Raw genomic sequence first — 20781 nt, 5'->3', positions numbered from 1 at the left:
ACTTCCAAAATCCTAATAATTTGGCATTTGAGAATAAAAAACATTTGGACCTCTTCTCATGATTAAGAAGGTCCCGAATACTCCCGATCCATTACAATTTCTTTTATGAATATTTTTCAAAATAACTATACGCTGTGTCTAGAGCTCCGGGCGCCCACAGCGGTAACTATATTTGCACCTTTAAAGTTTAGATACCTACTACAATTAGTACAATTGTTTTCATTATCACGAAACCTACCATTAATTCATTAATATTATAATACACACTTCCGAATGAACAGGTAGAGTTGAAATTTGAAATCACAGACTAAGATATAAAACCTCTTTAAACTTATCACTTTTAGAGAATCAGAGTAGGTACTGACCTCATCGACCGCTAAATACTATATTATAAACATAATTATTTCACAATTTTTATTTATGGTTGAAATAGTTGAATAACTATTCATTAAAAAAAAAAATTCAATTATAATTGACATTTTTTTAAACTTTAATATTATATATAAATTAAAGTGTAGAATTTAACAAAAATGCATTACAGAATTTAATAAAAAGAAATATAAGAATTATAAAACTAAAATTTTACAAATATTTTTACAACTTAAATTTCACGTATTAATTAATATCATACATTACATAAAAAAAAAAAAAATTTAATTTAGTAAAATACCCAATCAATTAATAAATATATATATATTTTTATATGTTTTATATTAAAAATATTTAAATGACTCAAACTTTTAACAACATACATAATACCTAGTATACCATATCAAATGGTAAATGTTTGATTAGATTATTAAAAAAATATATGAACAACTATTTAATTGCCATAAATGAAAATAAAAATAAAAACAAATTGAAATTCCTATTTAGGTAACTAACTTTCTTGAAAAAAGAGAATTAAATTCTTGTCAAAAGATTAACAAAATAATGCTCGACACTTGACAATATGACATTAAGGTTCAGCTGCTAGCCATTTGTTTTTGGGTTGATTAGCTTCAGTAATGAAATTTACGTTGGCATAGTCGTGACTATCTTTATTATCAGTGGCAATAGAGACTAGTTGTAAGTTGTCCATGGGCTGGTAAAAAGCAGATGCAGACTCTATATCAATAACAACATTGGCCAATGATGGCTTGAATAGATTACCATCTGTATCAGGTGGTCCTATATAGCTTTCTCCTTGATCTGAGACCAAATCAGACATATTACATACATTGAACCCACCAATGTGTATATATTCACGATCGCACTCATCTTTGACAACCTGTGCCTGCGTATATTCTTCTTTGTTCATTTTATCTATATTAACATTCAATGAATCTTCAGAGTCTTCTGATAATGCAATATTATAACCATGATCCAAAAAACCGATGGGTTCCTCATTGTTATTCATAATATTTACTTTGCTAATAACATTTGGGTCAAGAGTCACTGGATTACTTATGTTTGGCATAAATGTCTGTCAAAAAAAATAATCAAAACCATATACTTAGCAGCTTAAAAAAGAAATTGAACATGAATAAATCTTTGTATTAAATATTCTATTTTCAACTTACTTTTTTAGGATGATGAGTAGTACACAACATACCATTGCCCAGCGGATCTTTGAATATGTTTCCTTTGACGTGCATAGTGCAAAACGATTCCACACAAAATTTACATTTGGCTACTACCTTACGTTTGTTGCACAAAGAACAAAAATGAGAAGGGCAAATGAATCCGGCTAGAATAAAATAAAACTGGTAACAACTATTTACAATACCTTTATTATTTAAATTCAGTATATCATAATTTTTTAGGGTAGTTAACTCACATTTCACAATTCTAGTTTTGTTAATACAACTAAGATGAAAGACTCTGGGGCATTTTTTGTTTTTGCATGCTAATTCTGTATGGCCTTTCCCACAAATCAAACAAGAATTGTTTTTGAAATATGCTTTAGACTGTAAGAAATCTTTGTTTATTTTAGTTTTCTTCATTACAACAGTTTTCCCTGACAAAATTTTTTTACTGCTTTTTATGACTTTTGTTATCTTTGATAAATCCTTTTTTTCTTTGTTGATTTTTTTACTGGATAAAACAGGCTCCTTTTTTGGTTCCTTACTCATATCGTTCTAGAAAAATAAATATTTTAATAGTCTTAACTTTTAATCATATGTAAAATCAAAATAAAAGTTGAATGTCTTTGATGAATCAGTAATTTTTTTTTGACAATCTGGATTCAGAGTAGAATAAAAATATAGTATCACTTATAGTTAATTATTATAGTATGCAATAAAAATTCGTGTTTTTTAAATTGTTAATAATTTTTTATAGACATTTTTACTCACTTTTGATAAAAATAAATGTCTGCTTTTTGCTAGTCTAGTTAAATTGTTTCGAGATTTTTCTTGAGTTTTAGTAGATTTGTCAGATTTAATATCAATGGCCTAATTAACAAAAATTAATTACATAAATATAAATAAGTGGAATGTTAGAAAAAAGTATTCATGCTATGAAACAATTTAAAGTTCTTTTTTTACATATTATGCAACTTCAGTTATAATAAAAATTATAAGTATTAATGACATTTATATTTTCTAATACTTCAATGATTCTTTAGTGTTTTTAAAGAACTTACAAAAAAATTCTTGTGATTTGGATATAACTTATGACATACTTAATATATCATTTATATATCATTAATTAAGCTTACACCATGATCATAATATTGTTATTAACATATACCTAGTACTAATTTCAATCAATCAAAATATAAATTTTAGCTTACATTTTCTTCAGATGTACATAAAGTTGTAACAGATGATAATTTGGTTACGATAGGCGATGGCAGAAGCAACGCATTGGGTTGGATTACATTCTTCTGAAAAATAAATATCACAAGACATAGTAGTTAATTAGTTGTATAAGTTTAAATATAGAAACTTAACTTACCGAGTATAAAATACAATACTTGATAAATAAAAAGAATTACATTTTTTCTTGAATATAATGATTATTACTTTATAAGTTATTTTTAATTTGTGTATGGGATCAAATAAAATAATAGAAGACAATTATTGTTTAATAATAAAATGTAAAGATTAAATAAATTTTCATTAAATGTATAGTTGACTAATTGCATACTTTTTTAATACTGTCGAGTTGTCGTTTCTTCTTCATTACAACAGAATTGTCGTTATCCGACGGATCATCCTAAAACATGAGAAGTACATATAAACCTGAAGCAATAACAGATTATAAATAAAATTAGTTTATATATATAGTTTTTAATTTTTGTCCATAGTTCATATACCTTTCACTAACACAAGTATGTTATAATTTATGAACTGCGTTTAAAATAAAAAAAACTATACAAACGAGAAACCAATTTCATCATTACAAAACTACCTTGTTTGAATATTACCTTGTATGAACTTCATAATATTTTAACATAGATGAAGTTTTTGAATTATATATTTGTATTTTGAATACAAGTATATAACTATGTTTAATCATGAGTAATATCTATTTGTAAGAACAAATTGTTAAATACAAAAATTAAAATTTTTAATTTTAATCCATTTAAATAAAAATACCAAACATATAGTTGGTAATAAATTAATTAATTCAAATTAAGAGAGGTTTATATTATATAATTGAATCAAATATAATAGATAAATATTTGGTAAGATAAAAAAATCAGTATAAAATATAAACAATGCTTTAGTTATGTTCTGTCACAATTCAACAATAATCAATTATAAAGTTACATCAGTACATAGTATAAATTATTAAAGTAATTAACAATATGTATATTTTGTTTGTCAAAATTAAATTATAAAAAAGTGTTTACTAGGAATTTTACATAAATAACAAAATATTATGACGGTTATTAATTAGAACCTTACAGTACAAAATAAAATTTAAAAATAAAATAAAATAATTTATTGTATAATGTCATACTTTTATCAATAGTTTTCTCGAAGAGAGAGTAGACAAATCATTCCTTAACTTTTTTTTTGAATTAATATTTCCTTCGGATTCTGTAGAATCATCAACTGTAATGTTATCCTAAAATTAATAAACACTATTTACAAACAGAAATAAATTATTCGCCATAAGTGACTAATACATAGCATTATAAAATACACATTTACCAGACAGGTACCTTAATTCTATAAGTATTTTACCCATCACTATTATTAACTCTGAATATTGTTTTAAAAAAGTAGAAAGAAGCGGACAATATTAACAAATATAACAACAAAATTCAATTTATAATACATATAATTCTTAGACAAAAACTCAGATTTCTTTATCGTTGTATTGTTTTCAAATATTAGTGGAATTAAAATGGTTGAATACATTTAATAATATTGATAATAAAATTCATAAAATAGGTACAGAAATAAAAAACTAACTATCATAACATATATTTAACCAATTTTTGAAATTGCTTGAGAATTTAAAAAAAATGTAGGACTTGTGGAAATAACAAGATATATAGTATATAATATCATAAAAAATTGGAGAAATTGTAGTTAATTAATTGTTCGGATGATACTCTTAATAACAAAACAATATAATATTTAACTATATCACATACTTAAAAAATACTTTTTGAGAGCTAAGACCAACAAAAAACAATTATTTATATGTTCTTTAAACTAAATAATTAATATAAGTAATTTAATTGTGAATAAAATATGTGTTAACATACATGTTGGTTTATCCTTGTGATAATTCATGTGTTAGTGTTATAAGATATAATACTTTCACTACCTACCAAACTTTCACTTTAGCACTAGTTTTTTTTTTTTTACCTAAGTATTTGATAACAACTAAATAGCAAAGTATACTGTATAAAAACTAATTTTGAATACTCATAGATTTTTGTTATTATTGAAATCATACACTATTTATAAGTTATATAATAAATAGTATAGGAATAGGTAAGCCATAAATTACATTTATCAATGCAATTTACTTCATAAATATTCACAATCTAATTTATAAAGCAGAGTCGAAAATACAATTTACACTTACCCATAAAATTATGTAATTCTTGAACAAAAAATAAAAAGATTATAAGAGCTCTCTTTAGGCAAAAAAACAATAATTTGTTCAAATAAACACTAATACTTAATTTAAAAATAGGATTAAGCAAAAAATAATAACAATAAACATTAAAAACCTACTCTCACCTCAAAAATATTAATTAACTGTTCATCATAATAAATTTTATTATTTTGTTTTAATAATAGTATTAACATTGTTAAAATTGAACTATACAACAAACACATTATTTATTTATTAATATAAAGACAATTAAAACAACACTTACATAAAAAAAAATCTTATACATTTTTTAACTTCAAAAATTACAATTCAACTATTATTGTTAATATTAGTATACTGGAATACAATTAAAAATTAATTAAGTAAATAGGAATTTATGTATAATAATAATGGAAAATTGAAAAACTGAATTAAGTATGCAGAGATGGATTTTCTGAAATATTATTGAAATAGAAACTTTTTTAGAATGGATAAAACAAATTTGAAGTTAATTTTATGGCAGATAAATTTTAAAGTATTAATACAAAATTTGAGTAAGTACAAAATATAATAATACATTTTTCTAATTCTTTATTAATTTATTTGTTATATTTTAACTCAAATCTAGTTAATATGTATTAGATAAAAATACATGGTCATAGTTAAAAATAATTGTTTTGGAGAGAACATAAATTGGAGAATAAGTTGGTACGTTCTATGTTTACAAAATATAGATTGAGATAGTATGTGTTAAATGTTATTAATAATGCATGTATACTACATAAATTATATAAATATCATGTTTTGACATGAATATTATCAAACGATAAACAAAGATGTAATCAGAGGCTACATAGATACTAGAAAATATCAATCATTTAATAAAATTGTAGAAATAAATAATTGGTAAAATCTTAGAATAAAATATAAATATATACAATTATTTATGAATAATAGAATTAATAGAATAAATTTTATATATTTAATACTCTATTCAAGTTAAGAAACATTAATGGCGGCAAACACGTGAGCAGAGGTGTGGCTTCGATAAATAGCAGATAAACAAATGGTTGATTCAATGGGGGTGGGTGATCAATAACAGTTACCTGACAACTGCCACACAAAAAATTTGCAGTCCTCAAATAACTTTCATAAATTGAATAGAGTATTTTATATCAAAGAATATACATTATACATACACATATCTCACCATGTTTAACCTCATACATATCCTGTCAATACATTCCTACATTTGCCTAAACTTAAGTTACAAACATTATTTTGAAGAAAAATCATTTAGACATTATCTTAAACAATAATACTTGACTTGTTAAAAAAAATGTATTATTTAGTATTGAATATCTAATTTTTAAATCACATTAGGAAAAAGATGAAATAAAGATTAAAAATGAAAACATAACAAAACATATGAATTATTAATTTAAATATTTTTTGAATATGTACAAAGAAAACCTAAACACTTAAATATGTTAAGTTAATATTGAAGAATATATACTTTTTATTTTTAAAAGATTATTAATTAGGGTAGCAATATAATACAAAATATAGTTTAGCGTATTTAAATAAAAATATATATTTAAAATGTGTTTGTAAATTAATGATACTTTTAACAATCATACATTTTAATTTGGACAATAAAACTAAAATATACTAATAGTTAATATTTTATCATATTTAATGATGCATGTCAGATTATCTTTCTTACACAATTTAAATCACATATATGGTCTGACCATGTGTAGTTTAATTAATTACATTTTATAAATAATAATGTCTTATCAAAATATTCACCATTATGAACTTATAAAATTAATCAAAAATAAATACATTTTTATTTTATTATTAAAGCTGTCAACATACTTAATAATTTTACACGTCAATGATTTATATAATTATAATATAGGAAAATAATAATAAATTAGTTACATACAAATTGATTTTCAAATCAAATAGTTTAAGTACCTAACTAACCGAGAATTTTCAAGTAGATATTATTTATGTTCTAAATAAAAGAGAAAAAAAACCAGTAGTTATATTACAGAACTATTAAAACCACTAAATAAAATTTATAAAAATTTTACTTGTTAAAATATAAAACAATAAATTGCATTTATAATATTAAGTTTAAAAGATAATATTAATGTCAATTGATTCATCAGTTATTAAAATCAGAAATTAGAGGTTAATAAATTAAAACAGACCATGACATTTTGATATAGATTTATAGTTACATTGTAGATCTCTTAATTTTTTTTTTTGTTACATACTTTGGTCATATTGGTGCTGTTCCTAGTGGATTTTTTCCATTTCCTTTTTATAACAACAGATGTTTCTGAAGATTCTGCATTTTCTTTCTAATATTAAAATCAAAACAAAAAATGATTTATTAATATTAATGTATGATTTTTATAATAAGTCATTAAAAAAATATACTTTTAAAACAGTTGATGGCTTGCCAATAGGTTTTTTTGATTTGGATTTTTTGGAAAGGTCAACTTTCTCAATGTTAGATGCTTCTACCTATATACATTAATTTGATTTTTAAATAAATGTAATTAAAGAACAGGGTTGAGATTTTTTACTACCTCATTTTCAATTGTAGAGTTGTTTTGATCATTGTTAATTAATTTGGACTTGTCTGAATCGGAAACATTATCCTATGAAATAAACAAAATATATTTTATAAAAATAAATACTAAAACATGTCACACACAAATATATAAGGAGAACTAACACAGATCAAATACAAATTTCAAAGGTGTACTTTTTATTAGTTGAATGATTTAGTTAAGTTAGATTACCTTAAGTTTCAATGGCTTTCGTTTGTTTTTTGAAGAAACTTTACACTTCTCAACATCATTAATTGAAATTACTTTCTTTTTCTCTTCTTCCTATGAAATCAAATATTTAAATTTATTTTACAAAAAATAATCACGGTGTTATATTTACTATATAAGCTTTTACTCGCCTTATAGCCATAATTTGTAAAAGAGAAAGAGAAGGCATAAAAATATATTACTAGAAAATTTGAATCATCCATAAATAATAACTACATTTTATGCAGTTTAATAATCTCTTTTCATGATCCACAATACATTATAAACTCAAAATGTTAACATAATAAATTAATAGTAATTACCACTTTGACTCCAATAAATTTAGAACATCTTGCAGCTCCACATTGACAAGGTTTTTTCTCTACTCCTGAACAACTCTGTAAACGGTAATCAAAAACCAGCTCAGTACCAGTAGGAATGTCATGTAGAGCAAAAAGTCCAATTCTAGTATCTCCATTCACTGTCCACTTTTGTGTCACACAATTTGGTTCACATGAATGGTTCATAAATCTAAAAAAATATTAATTCAAGGTAATGTAATTATAAATATGCTTATTAAAAACTAAACCAGTGACGCCGATCTAAATTTCATGTTATGGGGAAAAAATGCTGGAGGTAGACCCACCTACTAAAAAAATGTTTAGTTAGTTATGTTCGAATAGTACTTTATTTATTTCTAACTATATACATACAATACTGCATAACAAGATATTTTTTATTATCACCCACTCACCCACCTAACTCAACCATAATAGTATTGGGGAATTTTCCACAGTTCATACCCGTGTTCGACGCCACTAAACTAAACAATCACATCATAACACAAATTTAAAATTTAAGTTATATAAATTATAATATGAATAATGAATGTTTTTTACAATTCAACAATTTTAAAAAGATACAGTTAAGGCAACATTCTCAATTTGTTTGAATATTTAATGTTAAGTATTATTACCAACTAAATAAAACATATTATATATACACAAATTAATTCTTAGCTTAACAATGGTAAAATGTGATAATGCATGTAGAGAAAAAAAAAATTCCAAAATCAATGAAAACCTGTTTACCTTTAAATTTTAATTTAAAAGGAGTGTAGATTTTTTTATTTATAATAGTTTGTACATGAATTATCATGTATAGACATATTATACATTATTTAATTTATTATAAGTGTGGAAAGTTCTATGTTAATAAAAAAAATTAGTAAAATAACAAAAATATTAATTAGTTGTTAACTTGGGTGACATTAAACATTTTATTTTGTTGATATAAAATAAATAAATATTTGTGATGTACAATATAGAAGTAATGATATAGGTCATGTGAGATAAAACTTGGACAATGATAAGTGTTGATAATAATATAATTTAATCACAAAATTAAATTTAACATAAGTTTGAGGCATGTCTAATAGTTTTATAATGGTATTCCAGGATAATCGCACACTAATAATAAAGATATGTGAATGAGACACATGGGAATGCCTTCTTTGACGTTTATTAATATATAATTTTTGAATGATTGAAAAAGAAGTATGCAGGAGATATCCAATGATAGATAGTAAAAAAAAACCTAACTTGAAAAAATTATTCATAGACATGCATCCAAAATTGGACATTTTTAGGTTAGGCAGAGTTGATAATCAAGAAAAATTATTTTATAATTTTGATTAATAAGAATTAGGTTTTACCTTGATAAATTTCCTTTTGGACCAGCATCAATTGTTCTAGAATTATCTATGGTCAAAAAATAATAATTTTGTTCATTCCTTTGATGCATTTCCAAACATCTTCTTTGAAATTCTTCTTCGTCAATTACATCACCGACATACTCAATCACAAATGAACCTTAATTTAAAATAAATAATATTTTTAACAATGTGTTATGATTATATTAAAATATAAATTGTTATCAAACCTTCTTTTATATCTTCTAGTGTTTTAAGACCCCACCCTCTACCTTTTGTTAAAAATGGTACCATAGCAGGGTACAATGTTTTTTCAAATCTTTGATTATTACATTTATTTCCAGCAGGACATACTTTTGGTCCACATTCAAACATAAGCATTCTATAAGTAAATATAAAAATAAAATAAATCATAATTCAATTATTAGTCAATTTCAAATATAAATTAAATACCTATTTATACAATCAGAACCAGGACCACATGGGTTTGGCTTTGTTGGATCACATTCACAAGGAGTCATTGGGGTTATATCAAATTCCATATTTTTGACGTTGCCAATGGGTTTGTTGAATTTTATTCTTGTAAATTTTGGAGGCTTCTATAATAACAATAAAATAAAATATTCACTATTAATCAAAAATAAAATCTAGAGCTATAAATAGAACATACTGTAAACGATTTTGCTACTATAGCATCATTTTTTTCCTTTTCTAAAATATAAGCATTATGTGCTTGAGCTGCTTCTACAATAGAATCTTGAAACACTTGATCTATAACCTTCATTTTACTTTTTGTCAAAATATTCTCATCATCCTGAAATAAATTAAAAAACTTATAGAGGATATTGCATATTTATTAAAAAGTTGTGTAAATTATTGTCCAAAACAGTCTGATATACAGTCAGATTATTGTCTGATATAGTATTAGAACGAACACAACCGATTTACAAACACATACATATATATATTTTTTTTATTCTAGATTCACAAATAAGTTTTTATTACCCCTTCATGAAAATTAAATACTCGTCCACGATTCACCCAATAATAATCATAAGTTCCAAAAAATCGAACAGCAAATTGTCCAACAGAATGTGGTATTGAATTTACAATATCAGGAACTTGATTTGGAAATACTATTTCAGCTGGCCACCACCTATAAATAGAAAAATATAATGTGTAATAATTTGTAAAAATTAACAAAATTTGATAATTTTATACTGAACAGAATCAACATTAAATATATTAAATATATAATTTTACCTACACAAAAATTAGGGATAAAAAAATAATTAGTAATTTATTTGATACATAAGAATGTATACAATAATTTTTAAATTTATCAAAGTTATAGTTTATTTACCAAAAGAATATAAATGTTTGGTGCATAGTTTCCCACAAATGAGGTAACCTGTTCCTGGAGCGGTAGGTGCTGTTTTGATGGGGATTGACTAGTTTCGTTATACTCCTGCCACTCACTGGTAACAGAATTTATATAAATTATATAACTAGATAAAACCATCAAGTTTTTCATATAGATATACAGAGCATTTATTATACATATATGTAATAACAAACAATATTTGTCACTATATTACTAATATTTTATTTTTCTGAAATAGATGTTCTGTATATATTATGAAAATATATAGATATATAATTTATATTATCTATATGAATTTGGGTACCAGCAAGTAGCAGGAGGATAACTGATAAGTACCAAATCCATTAAGTTAAAAAAATGAAAATGAATGTTTTGAACATAAATATAGATAAATAACTATAATTAAGATAGTCTGAAAACATAATTCTATGATAAATGTTTTTAAACATTTGTGCTTGAAAAATTACTGATACTAATAATGTCTTTAAATATTGAAATAAAATTATATGTATCCTAATTAATTATGTATCTTATATATTATAACCTGTATATAACTAATGGTTTTTGTTGTCGATGTTTTAAGATCAATAAAAAAAAAAAAAACATCGAAATAATATTGAAGATTTATAAAATCAAAAATTAAATAATCTAAATTATTACACTGTAGCTTGATAAATAAAATCACAAATCATACCTATACTTTCCTATCTTAACCCAAACAATTTCACCATATAGAGGATATCGTCCAGTTTGACATTCTTCACAAGTAAAACCTCCTTCGAATTCAGATGGGTTTTGATTTAAACAATCAATGTGGAATGAAGATGGACACAAATCACAGCAAACTAATGAACCGCCTCCTTAAAATAAAAAAAATATTTATTTGATAAAAACTAAACAAACTTAAATATCTGTGATAATACTAACCTAATGCACAAATAAAACACCAAGTAGCATTATAATGATTGTTTTGCATTTTGACAGGTTCAAAATGTCGACTACAAATAATATCATTGTATGTTAAGACTTGACAACCAGCTGGTAAACAGTATTCACCTATAAATATATCAAAAATATAAATACATAACTTAAAACATAAGAAATCATTAATTATTAAAAAAAAGGTTACTTCTGTGATAGGCTGTTGGACATTTAATACACCTAGTTATTTTTTCAGCGGGAAAATGAGTTTTACATGAACTTTTAGGGTTATCCGAAATGCATAAATGACAAACATGATGTGGACATACTACACATCGGATATTATTCCGTGACTCTTGAGTCCACTGACATTGTGGCCAATCATTTAAACAATTTTCATGATAATATTTTCCACAACTAGCTAAAAATAATAAATTAAATCTTAATAACATTATACACTGCATATATTAATTCATATATACTTTATAGCCTAAATTTAAGAACTAAACAATTTTAAATTCAAATCATAGGTATATAAGTAATTAATAAACAGGAGCATTTAAAATTTTTTAATTTTTATAGTGCAACATTAAAATTATTATTTTATGACTGTTATAAATTTAAATTTATTACAAATATAAATACCAAACTTACATATTTTACAAACAATCTTTTGTCCCGAATCATCAATAACCAAGCCACATATAAAACAGTTTGTTTTATCCGCTTTACATAGGCTGCACATATATTTTAAATTGTCTAATGGTATTTTTTCATCACTATTTATTGGTACAATTGAAGTATTAACATTTTTTTCTTCAGATGTTCCTTGAATAGAATCTTCATTAACACTTTCTAATTCACTTTGAGTATTTTCATTTTCAGTAAGAATGCAGTTATCATTTTTAAATAGATCATCTGATTCAAGTTGGTTAAGAGATATAGTTTCTTCATTGGTATAACCTGAACATTGAGTATCAGATAAGCCATTTGATTTGATTTCATTGTTTTCTTTAAATAACTTAGAAGTGTTTTCTTCTTTAATGTTATTAATAAGTTGTGGAATTTCAGAAATAGAATCTTCATTTTTCTGTATAATTTTCGAGTAGTTTCTTTTACGGCGACCAGATGGTTTTTTAATCTTAGTCATTGCAATACTTTTTGTCTGATGATATCTTTCTTCACTTTTATCTAAACATTCTTTGTGAAAATAACTTTGACATGGGCCCATGCATTTTATTGTGTTTTTGATGTTTTTACAAACTACACATGCTCTTTTCCAGGTTTTTGTAAAAAGTTGTTTGTTTTTTGAAGAGGTCAAGAAAACTGAACTATATGTTTCATTTTTTGAAGAAGCTTCACTTTCTGTTGTATCTGGTTCTTGGCTACTTTCACGTTTAACTGTAGTCGACTTTCTGAAGAACACAAAAAATAATAATTTATTTATATAACATAAATTAAGAATAACTATAAATATTATGGAATTTTATTAATTGATAACTTTGTTTTCATAAAATATATGAGACTATTTTTTTTAATAAACATTTAATTAATTATGTTACCTTCCAGTAGAGTTTTCTTTTCCAATGAGTTTTTTTCTTTTTACTGTTTTCTTAGAATTGGTTGAACTAAAATACATTAATATTTAATTTTAGTTGCAAAACATTTAATAATAAAAAAATACACAATTAATTAAATATAATTAAATTTACTTCATATGAATTGTAATTTTTTTTTTTGAACGACGAGAACTTGGAAAAATAATATTATCTTGATCATATTCTCCTTCTAATATGCTAGAATGCATAATATTAAAAAAAGAAGATGAATTCATTTTTTATTTCTACTAGAAGATATGTATTAATTTGACATTCCAATATCAGTAAATATCTAATTAATAAAAAAGTGTATATATATAAATACTAGTTATTTAATCTACTTTTTTTTTCTTTATTATATGTATAATATAATATATAAATTAAGATACATTTTTAATATATTAAATATTTAATTTCAACCAAGAAGGTTGAATAACTGGTTGGTTGGTTGGTAACCACAAAATTTATCCTACATTTTTAATTAATTCATTTAATTAATACAATTTTTTTTTATATACCTTATTTCAAGTTTTCTATGTTCAGGTACTGTACGAGTGGAAGTTTTTGTGGTTGTAACTGGATATTTATCCTGATTATCAGACACACAATTATTTTTTTGAGAATTCGTTATTGAATAGGTTAAATCATATTTATTGGCAAATGAATTTTTTGGTGGGTATGTTTTAGTTGATCTTCTTTTTTTTACAATTTCCTGTTTTGCTTTTAAACCTAAATCTTCCATAAGAGCATAACTCATAGAAAAATCAGAAACGGTACTATCACCATCATCTGATCTTGACAATAAAGGAATGTCTATTGATCTTGATGATGTACAATTCGTAGATATGTTTTCAGTCTTCATTATCTTGGAATCAATATCTTGTTCAGGAACTGTTTGAGATCTTTTTCTTGAATAAGTACGTACTTTTAAAGGCTAAGGATAACATATTTTTTAATCAATTAACTTCTCAATTAAAAGCAAATAATATTTTGTTACTTACAGTAACAATGCCTTCAGATAAATTATTTGAAACAGATTGAGTTACAGAATTTGAATTAGAAAATGTTTTGAAAAATTCTATCATTCTCAATTCTCTGAAATATAAAATTAAATTTGTTTAATTTTGCTTAATTGTAATTTATTCAAAATATACCTATCAAGTTTCATAAAATTATCAGCTTCTTCAACTGCCAAATTCCACGTATCCAAAAGTTTTCTACTATTCTTAAAATAGATCTGTAAATATTTATTATTATCAATTGCAAAATATTATAAATATTTTTTTTACAATGAAAAACTTAATACATAATATACATTGAATTTATACTTACTGTACAATTAGGATACTTTGAAAGTAATGCCGATTTTCCATGATATTTTTCAATTGTTGTCGCCCAACTTCTTCTACCTTTATCATTACAAAAGCGGACATGTAACAAAAATCTCTTTTTTTCTTCTGAAAATGTATAATAAATTATAAGTTTAACAAAATAATTTAACTAATAAAGGTGTAAAAAATGAAATATTTAATTATAATGGATTTAATTTACAAAAGACAATTTAGAATTTTATTAATTGTGTATCTAATGTGTTAAAGTTAGTTTTCTACTATTATACTATATTTTTAATAATATAATAATATACTGTCAAGTAAATTTTGTTAAAAGTACATAAATAAAAAGTTATATTTATCAATTAGTCATTAAATTTTAATTGGTATATTATAAATCACTTACTATAATGAATATTCAATGTCGGATCATTACAGACAATGCTTGGCCAATATGGGTACTTCCCAATTTTAGCCCAAACAATATCACCAATATTGTAATTTTCAATCTGCTTAGTAGTAGAACTAGACGATTTGATTACAAAATCCACTTCTGTATTGTTAAGTGATTCTTGAAGAGAGGGAGTATTTGGTGTATTGACTGTCTCATAGCTGCTGTTTAAATGAGATATATCGGTTAGAAGAGGCGTATTCACAGCCGCGTCATTATTATAACTGCCATTTAAATGAGACATATCAGTTGGCAGAGGTATATTCATAGTCTCGTCATTGTTAGAGTTGTTATTTAAATGAGATATATTAATCGCCAGAGGTATATTCATAGTCTTGTTGCTATTCAATGCGTTGCTGTTTAAATTAGATATATCGGTTGGCACAGATGTACAAACAGACTCGTTGCCACTTAATGAGTTGCTATCTAAATGAGATATATCAGTTGGCACAGATATATTTACAGCCTCATGGCTATCCAATAAGTTGCTTTTTAAATCTGATATAGCAGACAACAGAGGTGTATTCACAGCATCATCATTGTTCAGTGAGTTGCTATTTGAATGTGATATATCAGGCGGTGGGAGAGTATTCACAGGTTTGCCATTACTTAATGAGTTGCTATCTAAATGAGATATATCAGTCGGCACAGATATATTTACAGCCTCATGGCTATCCAATAAGTTGCTTTTTAAATCTGATATAGCAGACAGCAGAGGTGTATTCACAGCATCATCATTGTTCAGTGAGTTGCTATTTGAATGTGATATATCAGGCGGTGGGAGAGTATTCACAGGTTTGCCATTACTTAATGAGTTGCTATCTAAATGAGATATATCAGTCGGCACAGATATATTTACAGCCTCGTGGCTATCCGATAAGTTGCTTTTTAAATTAGATACATCGGTCGGCAGAAATGTACTAACAGCCTTGTCATTACTTAATAAGTTATCATTTAAATGAGATATATAAGTCGGCACAGATATATCTACAGCCTCGTGACTATCCAATAAGTTGCTTTTTAAATCTGATATATCAGACAGCAGAGGTGTATTCACAGCACCATCATTGTTCAATGAGTAGCTATTTAAATGTGCTATATCAGGTGGTAGAAAGGTATTCACAGGTTCACTGTTACTTAATAAGTTGCTATTTAAATGTGGTTTATCAGTTGGCAATGGTGTATTTACAGCCTCGTCACTACTTAAAGAATTGCTATTTAAATGAGATGTATCTGTAGGCAGCACAGAATTGTCATCAGTTAAGAGGACGTCGAACGTAGGTTGAAAACTATTATCATTAACATAGTTTTGGCTGTTTTCTGAAAAAACTTCAACAGGATCTGTATTGTTAGCCATTGTTTCGAAATTCTAACCTGTAACGATAAATTTACATTTAAGCACTCAATTCAAAAATTTATATAAGTCGTTATAGTAATTAACTTTATGTAAAACACATGATATATCAAAAGGAATTCCGTAAATAATATTAGAAATGTTTCCCAAAAAATTATACAATGATTGCACTATAGTAATAGTCATTAGAAGACCTGTAAGTAGAACACCGACCTAGGTCATAAATAGAAGGATAATCCTTAGTAAAACGGCGGTAAACAGCTACCGTAAACAGTTTATTTATGATCACTTAATAAATGCTAATAAGTATTCAGTACCTCTGAGACTTGGCGATGGAAAATCTATTAAGACATGACAGGCAATTCCTAGACGCTGGTGCGCAGGTTAAGTACCGGAATAAACTAGCTCGACCCTGCGGTTTCTAGCCCAGCTCCTCCAGCAGCAGCAGCAGTAACGGGTTTTCTCTCAGTCTAAAGAGGCAATCGTCGAGCGGCATTTATTTAAACAATTATTTCGCAATGGATCTTGTTAAAATCGAAAAATATTGTTCATTTTTTTACTACCCATGTAGGTATATCGTATTATAGTAATATATAATAATTATTAATTAATAATTAAAATATTATGTATATATGCGCGAGTGATAAAATGGTAGTTGAAGCGAGCGCCGAGTGGTAACATAGGTGGTTACCAGTTAACGCGTACAAGTACGCCACCCCAACGATACTGCATTACTGCCATTGAAGATTGAACGTGCTGATGAAACGAATAACAATTAATACACTACAGTAAATTATAATTTTTTGCCAAAATAAAACCGATAACCTACCTACAGGAGTACAGGACCGACCGTTACGTCGAGACTAGCTCGCGTCTCACTAATGCCAACCGTCCGATCCCGTAGTCCGCGGAAACTAGCACCGTTTCGAAAATAGATAGCGCGCGCATATTGACGGCGACGAGAAAACAATATTCCATTGAATCATGTGAACCCTGGATAAATAGATAACTGTTATTTGGCCATGACGTGTAAAACTGAGAACGATATTTGCTTAATAAAACACGGACTAATGAGATAGAATTACTAAAATTTTCTATCACATTATTGTATGTCCTTGTTGTATAGTGAAGACATCAATCTATAAATAAATAAGAATTTACGGAGTCAATATTAAGCTATTTATATTACCTGTGCAAGCCGGGTAAATTAAGTTCCGTGGGGGGGGGGGGTGGTAGCAGGGATTGTGTCTAGGTATGAAATTTGTGAGTTAGTGAAAATAGGAGTTGTGAATTATGTAGTTTAATGTAGTGCGTACTACGTGATACTAGTGTATTATCATATAATTTCAAATTTTAATTATTTTTATAAATAATTAATATTATTTAAGTACCTATTAAATTGACAAATATTACCCTAATGCGCCCCTTAGGTATATTAATATATTTTATTATGTTACCATACATAATATATGTTTTTGACTTATTTGCATGAGCCAAATATTTTCATGTTAGTGTTTGGCGTTTAAAATAGGACTTATCACTGAGATAGTAATAGTTGTGGTGACTATATATTTGTTTAAAAGTTAAAACTTATAACTGAGCCAAAGCGGGGGTGTGGGAGGTTCTATAAAATAATATTATATTTTGTTTGAATGAATTTAAAAAAAAATAATAAAATTACAAAATGTAAATCATTAAAAATTAGTTTTAGAAAATATACGATTAAAATTAGTCAAAATTAATTAGTTTTTATGAATCATCGAACAAAGCGAAACAAACGTCAAACAATGGGTATAAATTATTATATTAAGAGAAGATTTTGCATAAAATACATATTGTTTTCTCTATCATATGTAGATATAATAGTATATGCAATAAATGAATTTAGATAAATATTAACATGATCTATAAATAACAAAACTGTAGAAGTAGTACTTATAGGTAATAAGTACATAGGTACTTATTGAGTAGGTATTGTATATTACTTAAACGTTATCCTATATTCTTAATTGAAATTCATTTTTAGTATTTTATTGAAATAGAATATGATTTAATATTAATATAAATTTAAAAATAAGTATTTAATTTAATTTAAATTGATTTTTTGATTATATGGAAATTTTATTATTTACTATTATCTTAAATTATTAATATTGAATAATTCCAGAAACTTTATAAGACTATAGATTGTTACAATCAGATCCATCCTTTGAATTTGTAAGGTTCAGAAAAAAAAATTATCCAATGATAAAACGATTCAAATTCAAATAACTATAATATTATTAATGTACGATATATCATAAATTGGTGTTTTTATGTATTCAATTGCTTATTTATTATAATTTATAAATTATAACTTTTAAAATATAACACAACGTATAATATTAGTATACTAGTATATAATATTTTTAAAATTTGTATATTTATTTAAATTTCCAGTTTCAAAATTAGACTTGGGGTAAGCTAAATGACGAATGATGAGCGTGCGTAAGTGGACGATGCGTGGCAAGTTGTACTTTTGACAATTTTTTGTTTATTATTTTAATTTTGTATTAAATCGACCAAAACTTAACTATAAATTATAAATTATTTAAAAAATTACGTTTACGTATTATAAATGAATAAATGATTATAATTATATTTATACAGCTAAAATAAATTGAAAATGTTCGTGAAAATTATATTAAATATAATATAATTATCAGTCTATACAAAAAAAAGCCTAATGATTTTAAAAATAATTGTGATTGTACTTATAATTTATAAATAATTGAATGATTAACATCATTGTTTGTGTCGAAAAATCTCATAAGATTATGTAAAAACGTTTGTGGTGCGATAGGATAGTTTTTTTTTAGTTGGGGTAGGGGGCTAGCAAAATATTTTATTGATGAAAAAAAAAACAATAAAAATATTCTGTTTGGGTTGAAATGATTTTTTTTTAAATTTGATGAAAAACAGTGAGGTTATATTCTCTATACACATAGAATATTATAATTAATTATTCATAACTATCGATCGGCGTCTTTACATTGATGTATATAGCCGCAGTATCTTATAGGTATATGACGGGCTAAGGACTTGCGGAGCCGGTGCAATAGAGTGAACCATTTATCGGAGGAAAGTGCAATAATAACAGTCCTATAGTATATACACCGTATACATATATATACACACAATACACACACTGACGATATTTTTGTATTGAATAAAATGATGTGTTTTTGTAGCGATTGTTGACGATAAGGTACGGGGTAGTCGAGGGGTCGGGTGGAAGACCTGCAAGTTGCGTTAAGTTTGTAGCCAAGCGTATTGGTTGGATCGCGGTCGGTCGGTTCGACTGAAGCCCCACGACCGTTTTAGGGAGCCTGTGTTGGCTTTTTATTAAGTTCGCCCTACTACTATACACCCTTCATTTTATAAACCTCCCCTCTGTCCACCACTACATCTACAGCCCTACTCAAAAATCAAAAGCTCCCGTTACACGCCAATATGGTATACCACACTACAACACTACATATATATATATATATATTGTGTTTTATTTAATACATACTACCTATACATATTGATATTATATACATAAATATATACAATATATCAATAAATAAATAAATATATATATATATATATATATATATATATATATATATATATATAACATTACATACGCTTTTTTAAATGACCATTCACATCTAAATTTTATAAGAGAAAAATAATATTATTCATATGCAATGATAAATAAATTAATAAGAAAACGTGGTGAAATTTTAATTAGTACTAACTAATAATTAATTAAAAGGTTCTAACTAATAATTAATTAAAAGGTTATACAAACGAACTTACTAAAAAGCATCTAGTCTCTAGACAATAATGATTTGACGTTCGAACTTCTTATTGTTCTACATATGAACTTTATAAATTAGAACGAACGGTTCAGGATATTTATTGAAACGACAAATCATGTATACTATAGGGAATTTATGTATGTATATATATAGTGATTGAAATTAGTTTTATTAATTTATTACGCCTAAACCATTATCTAGCAGCGGATTACCTAATATTTTTTCCACTAAGAGGAACGGATAAATAAAGCAAATGAAAATTAGTTATACAGACATACAGTTTAGGTAACAAATTATATT

General features: G+C 25.5%; 1 protein-coding gene across 2 annotated transcripts; it reads right to left on the bottom strand.

Annotated features, from left to right (window-relative positions):
- Nucleotides 1-717: 717 nt before the first annotated feature.
- On the bottom strand, nucleotides 718-17399 carry LOC113555121 (histone-lysine N-methyltransferase NSD3-like). Of its 2 annotated transcripts, XM_026959458.1 has the most exons (29): nucleotides 16951-17399; nucleotides 15235-16653; nucleotides 14830-14954; nucleotides 14652-14734; nucleotides 14499-14592; nucleotides 14016-14431; nucleotides 13612-13695; nucleotides 13462-13527; nucleotides 12554-13314; nucleotides 12108-12320; nucleotides 11906-12034; nucleotides 11673-11838; nucleotides 10600-10750; nucleotides 10265-10408; nucleotides 10048-10193; nucleotides 9825-9976; nucleotides 9598-9754; nucleotides 8207-8414; nucleotides 7869-7958; nucleotides 7653-7724; nucleotides 7501-7587; nucleotides 7335-7421; nucleotides 3952-4059; nucleotides 3133-3201; nucleotides 2777-2869; nucleotides 2337-2435; nucleotides 1820-2120; nucleotides 1563-1729; nucleotides 718-1465 (listed from the first exon to the last, which is right to left on the bottom strand). In XM_026959458.1, the coding sequence occupies exons 2-29, from the start codon at nucleotides 16634-16636 to the stop codon at nucleotides 959-961; spliced, it is 6177 nt and encodes a 2058-aa protein (XP_026815259.1). In that variant the 5' UTR covers nucleotides 16637-16653; nucleotides 16951-17399; the 3' UTR covers nucleotides 718-958. The 2 variants fall into 2 exon arrangements, with proteins under 2 accessions (XP_026815259.1, XP_026815267.1); XM_026959466.1 differs by lacking the exon at nucleotides 13612-13695.
- Between the last annotated feature and the right edge of the window lie 3382 nt (nucleotides 17400-20781).

Source organism: Rhopalosiphum maidis, chromosome 4 (genome assembly GCF_003676215.2).
Source record: "Rhopalosiphum maidis isolate BTI-1 chromosome 4, ASM367621v3, whole genome shotgun sequence".
NCBI lineage: Eukaryota > Metazoa > Arthropoda > Insecta > Hemiptera > Aphididae > Rhopalosiphum > Rhopalosiphum maidis.
Note: the sequence above shows the minus strand (reverse complement) of the source record. Positions and strands in the feature narration are given on the sequence as shown.

Excerpts from the sequence above, each read along its gene's own strand:
- LOC113555121 (XM_026959458.1), bottom strand. The coding sequence starts at position 16,636 with ATGGCTAACAATACAGATCCTGTTGAAGTTTTTTCAGAAAACAGCCAA. Across the intron at positions 12,035-12,107 it reads TCCAACAGCCTATCACAGAA|GTGAATACTGTTTACCAGCT; the intron begins GTAACCTTTTTT and ends ATATATTTATAG. Across the intron at positions 10,751-11,672 it reads GTTAAGATAGGAAAGTATAG|GTGGTGGCCAGCTGAAATAG; the intron begins GTATGATTTGTG and ends TTCTATTTATAG.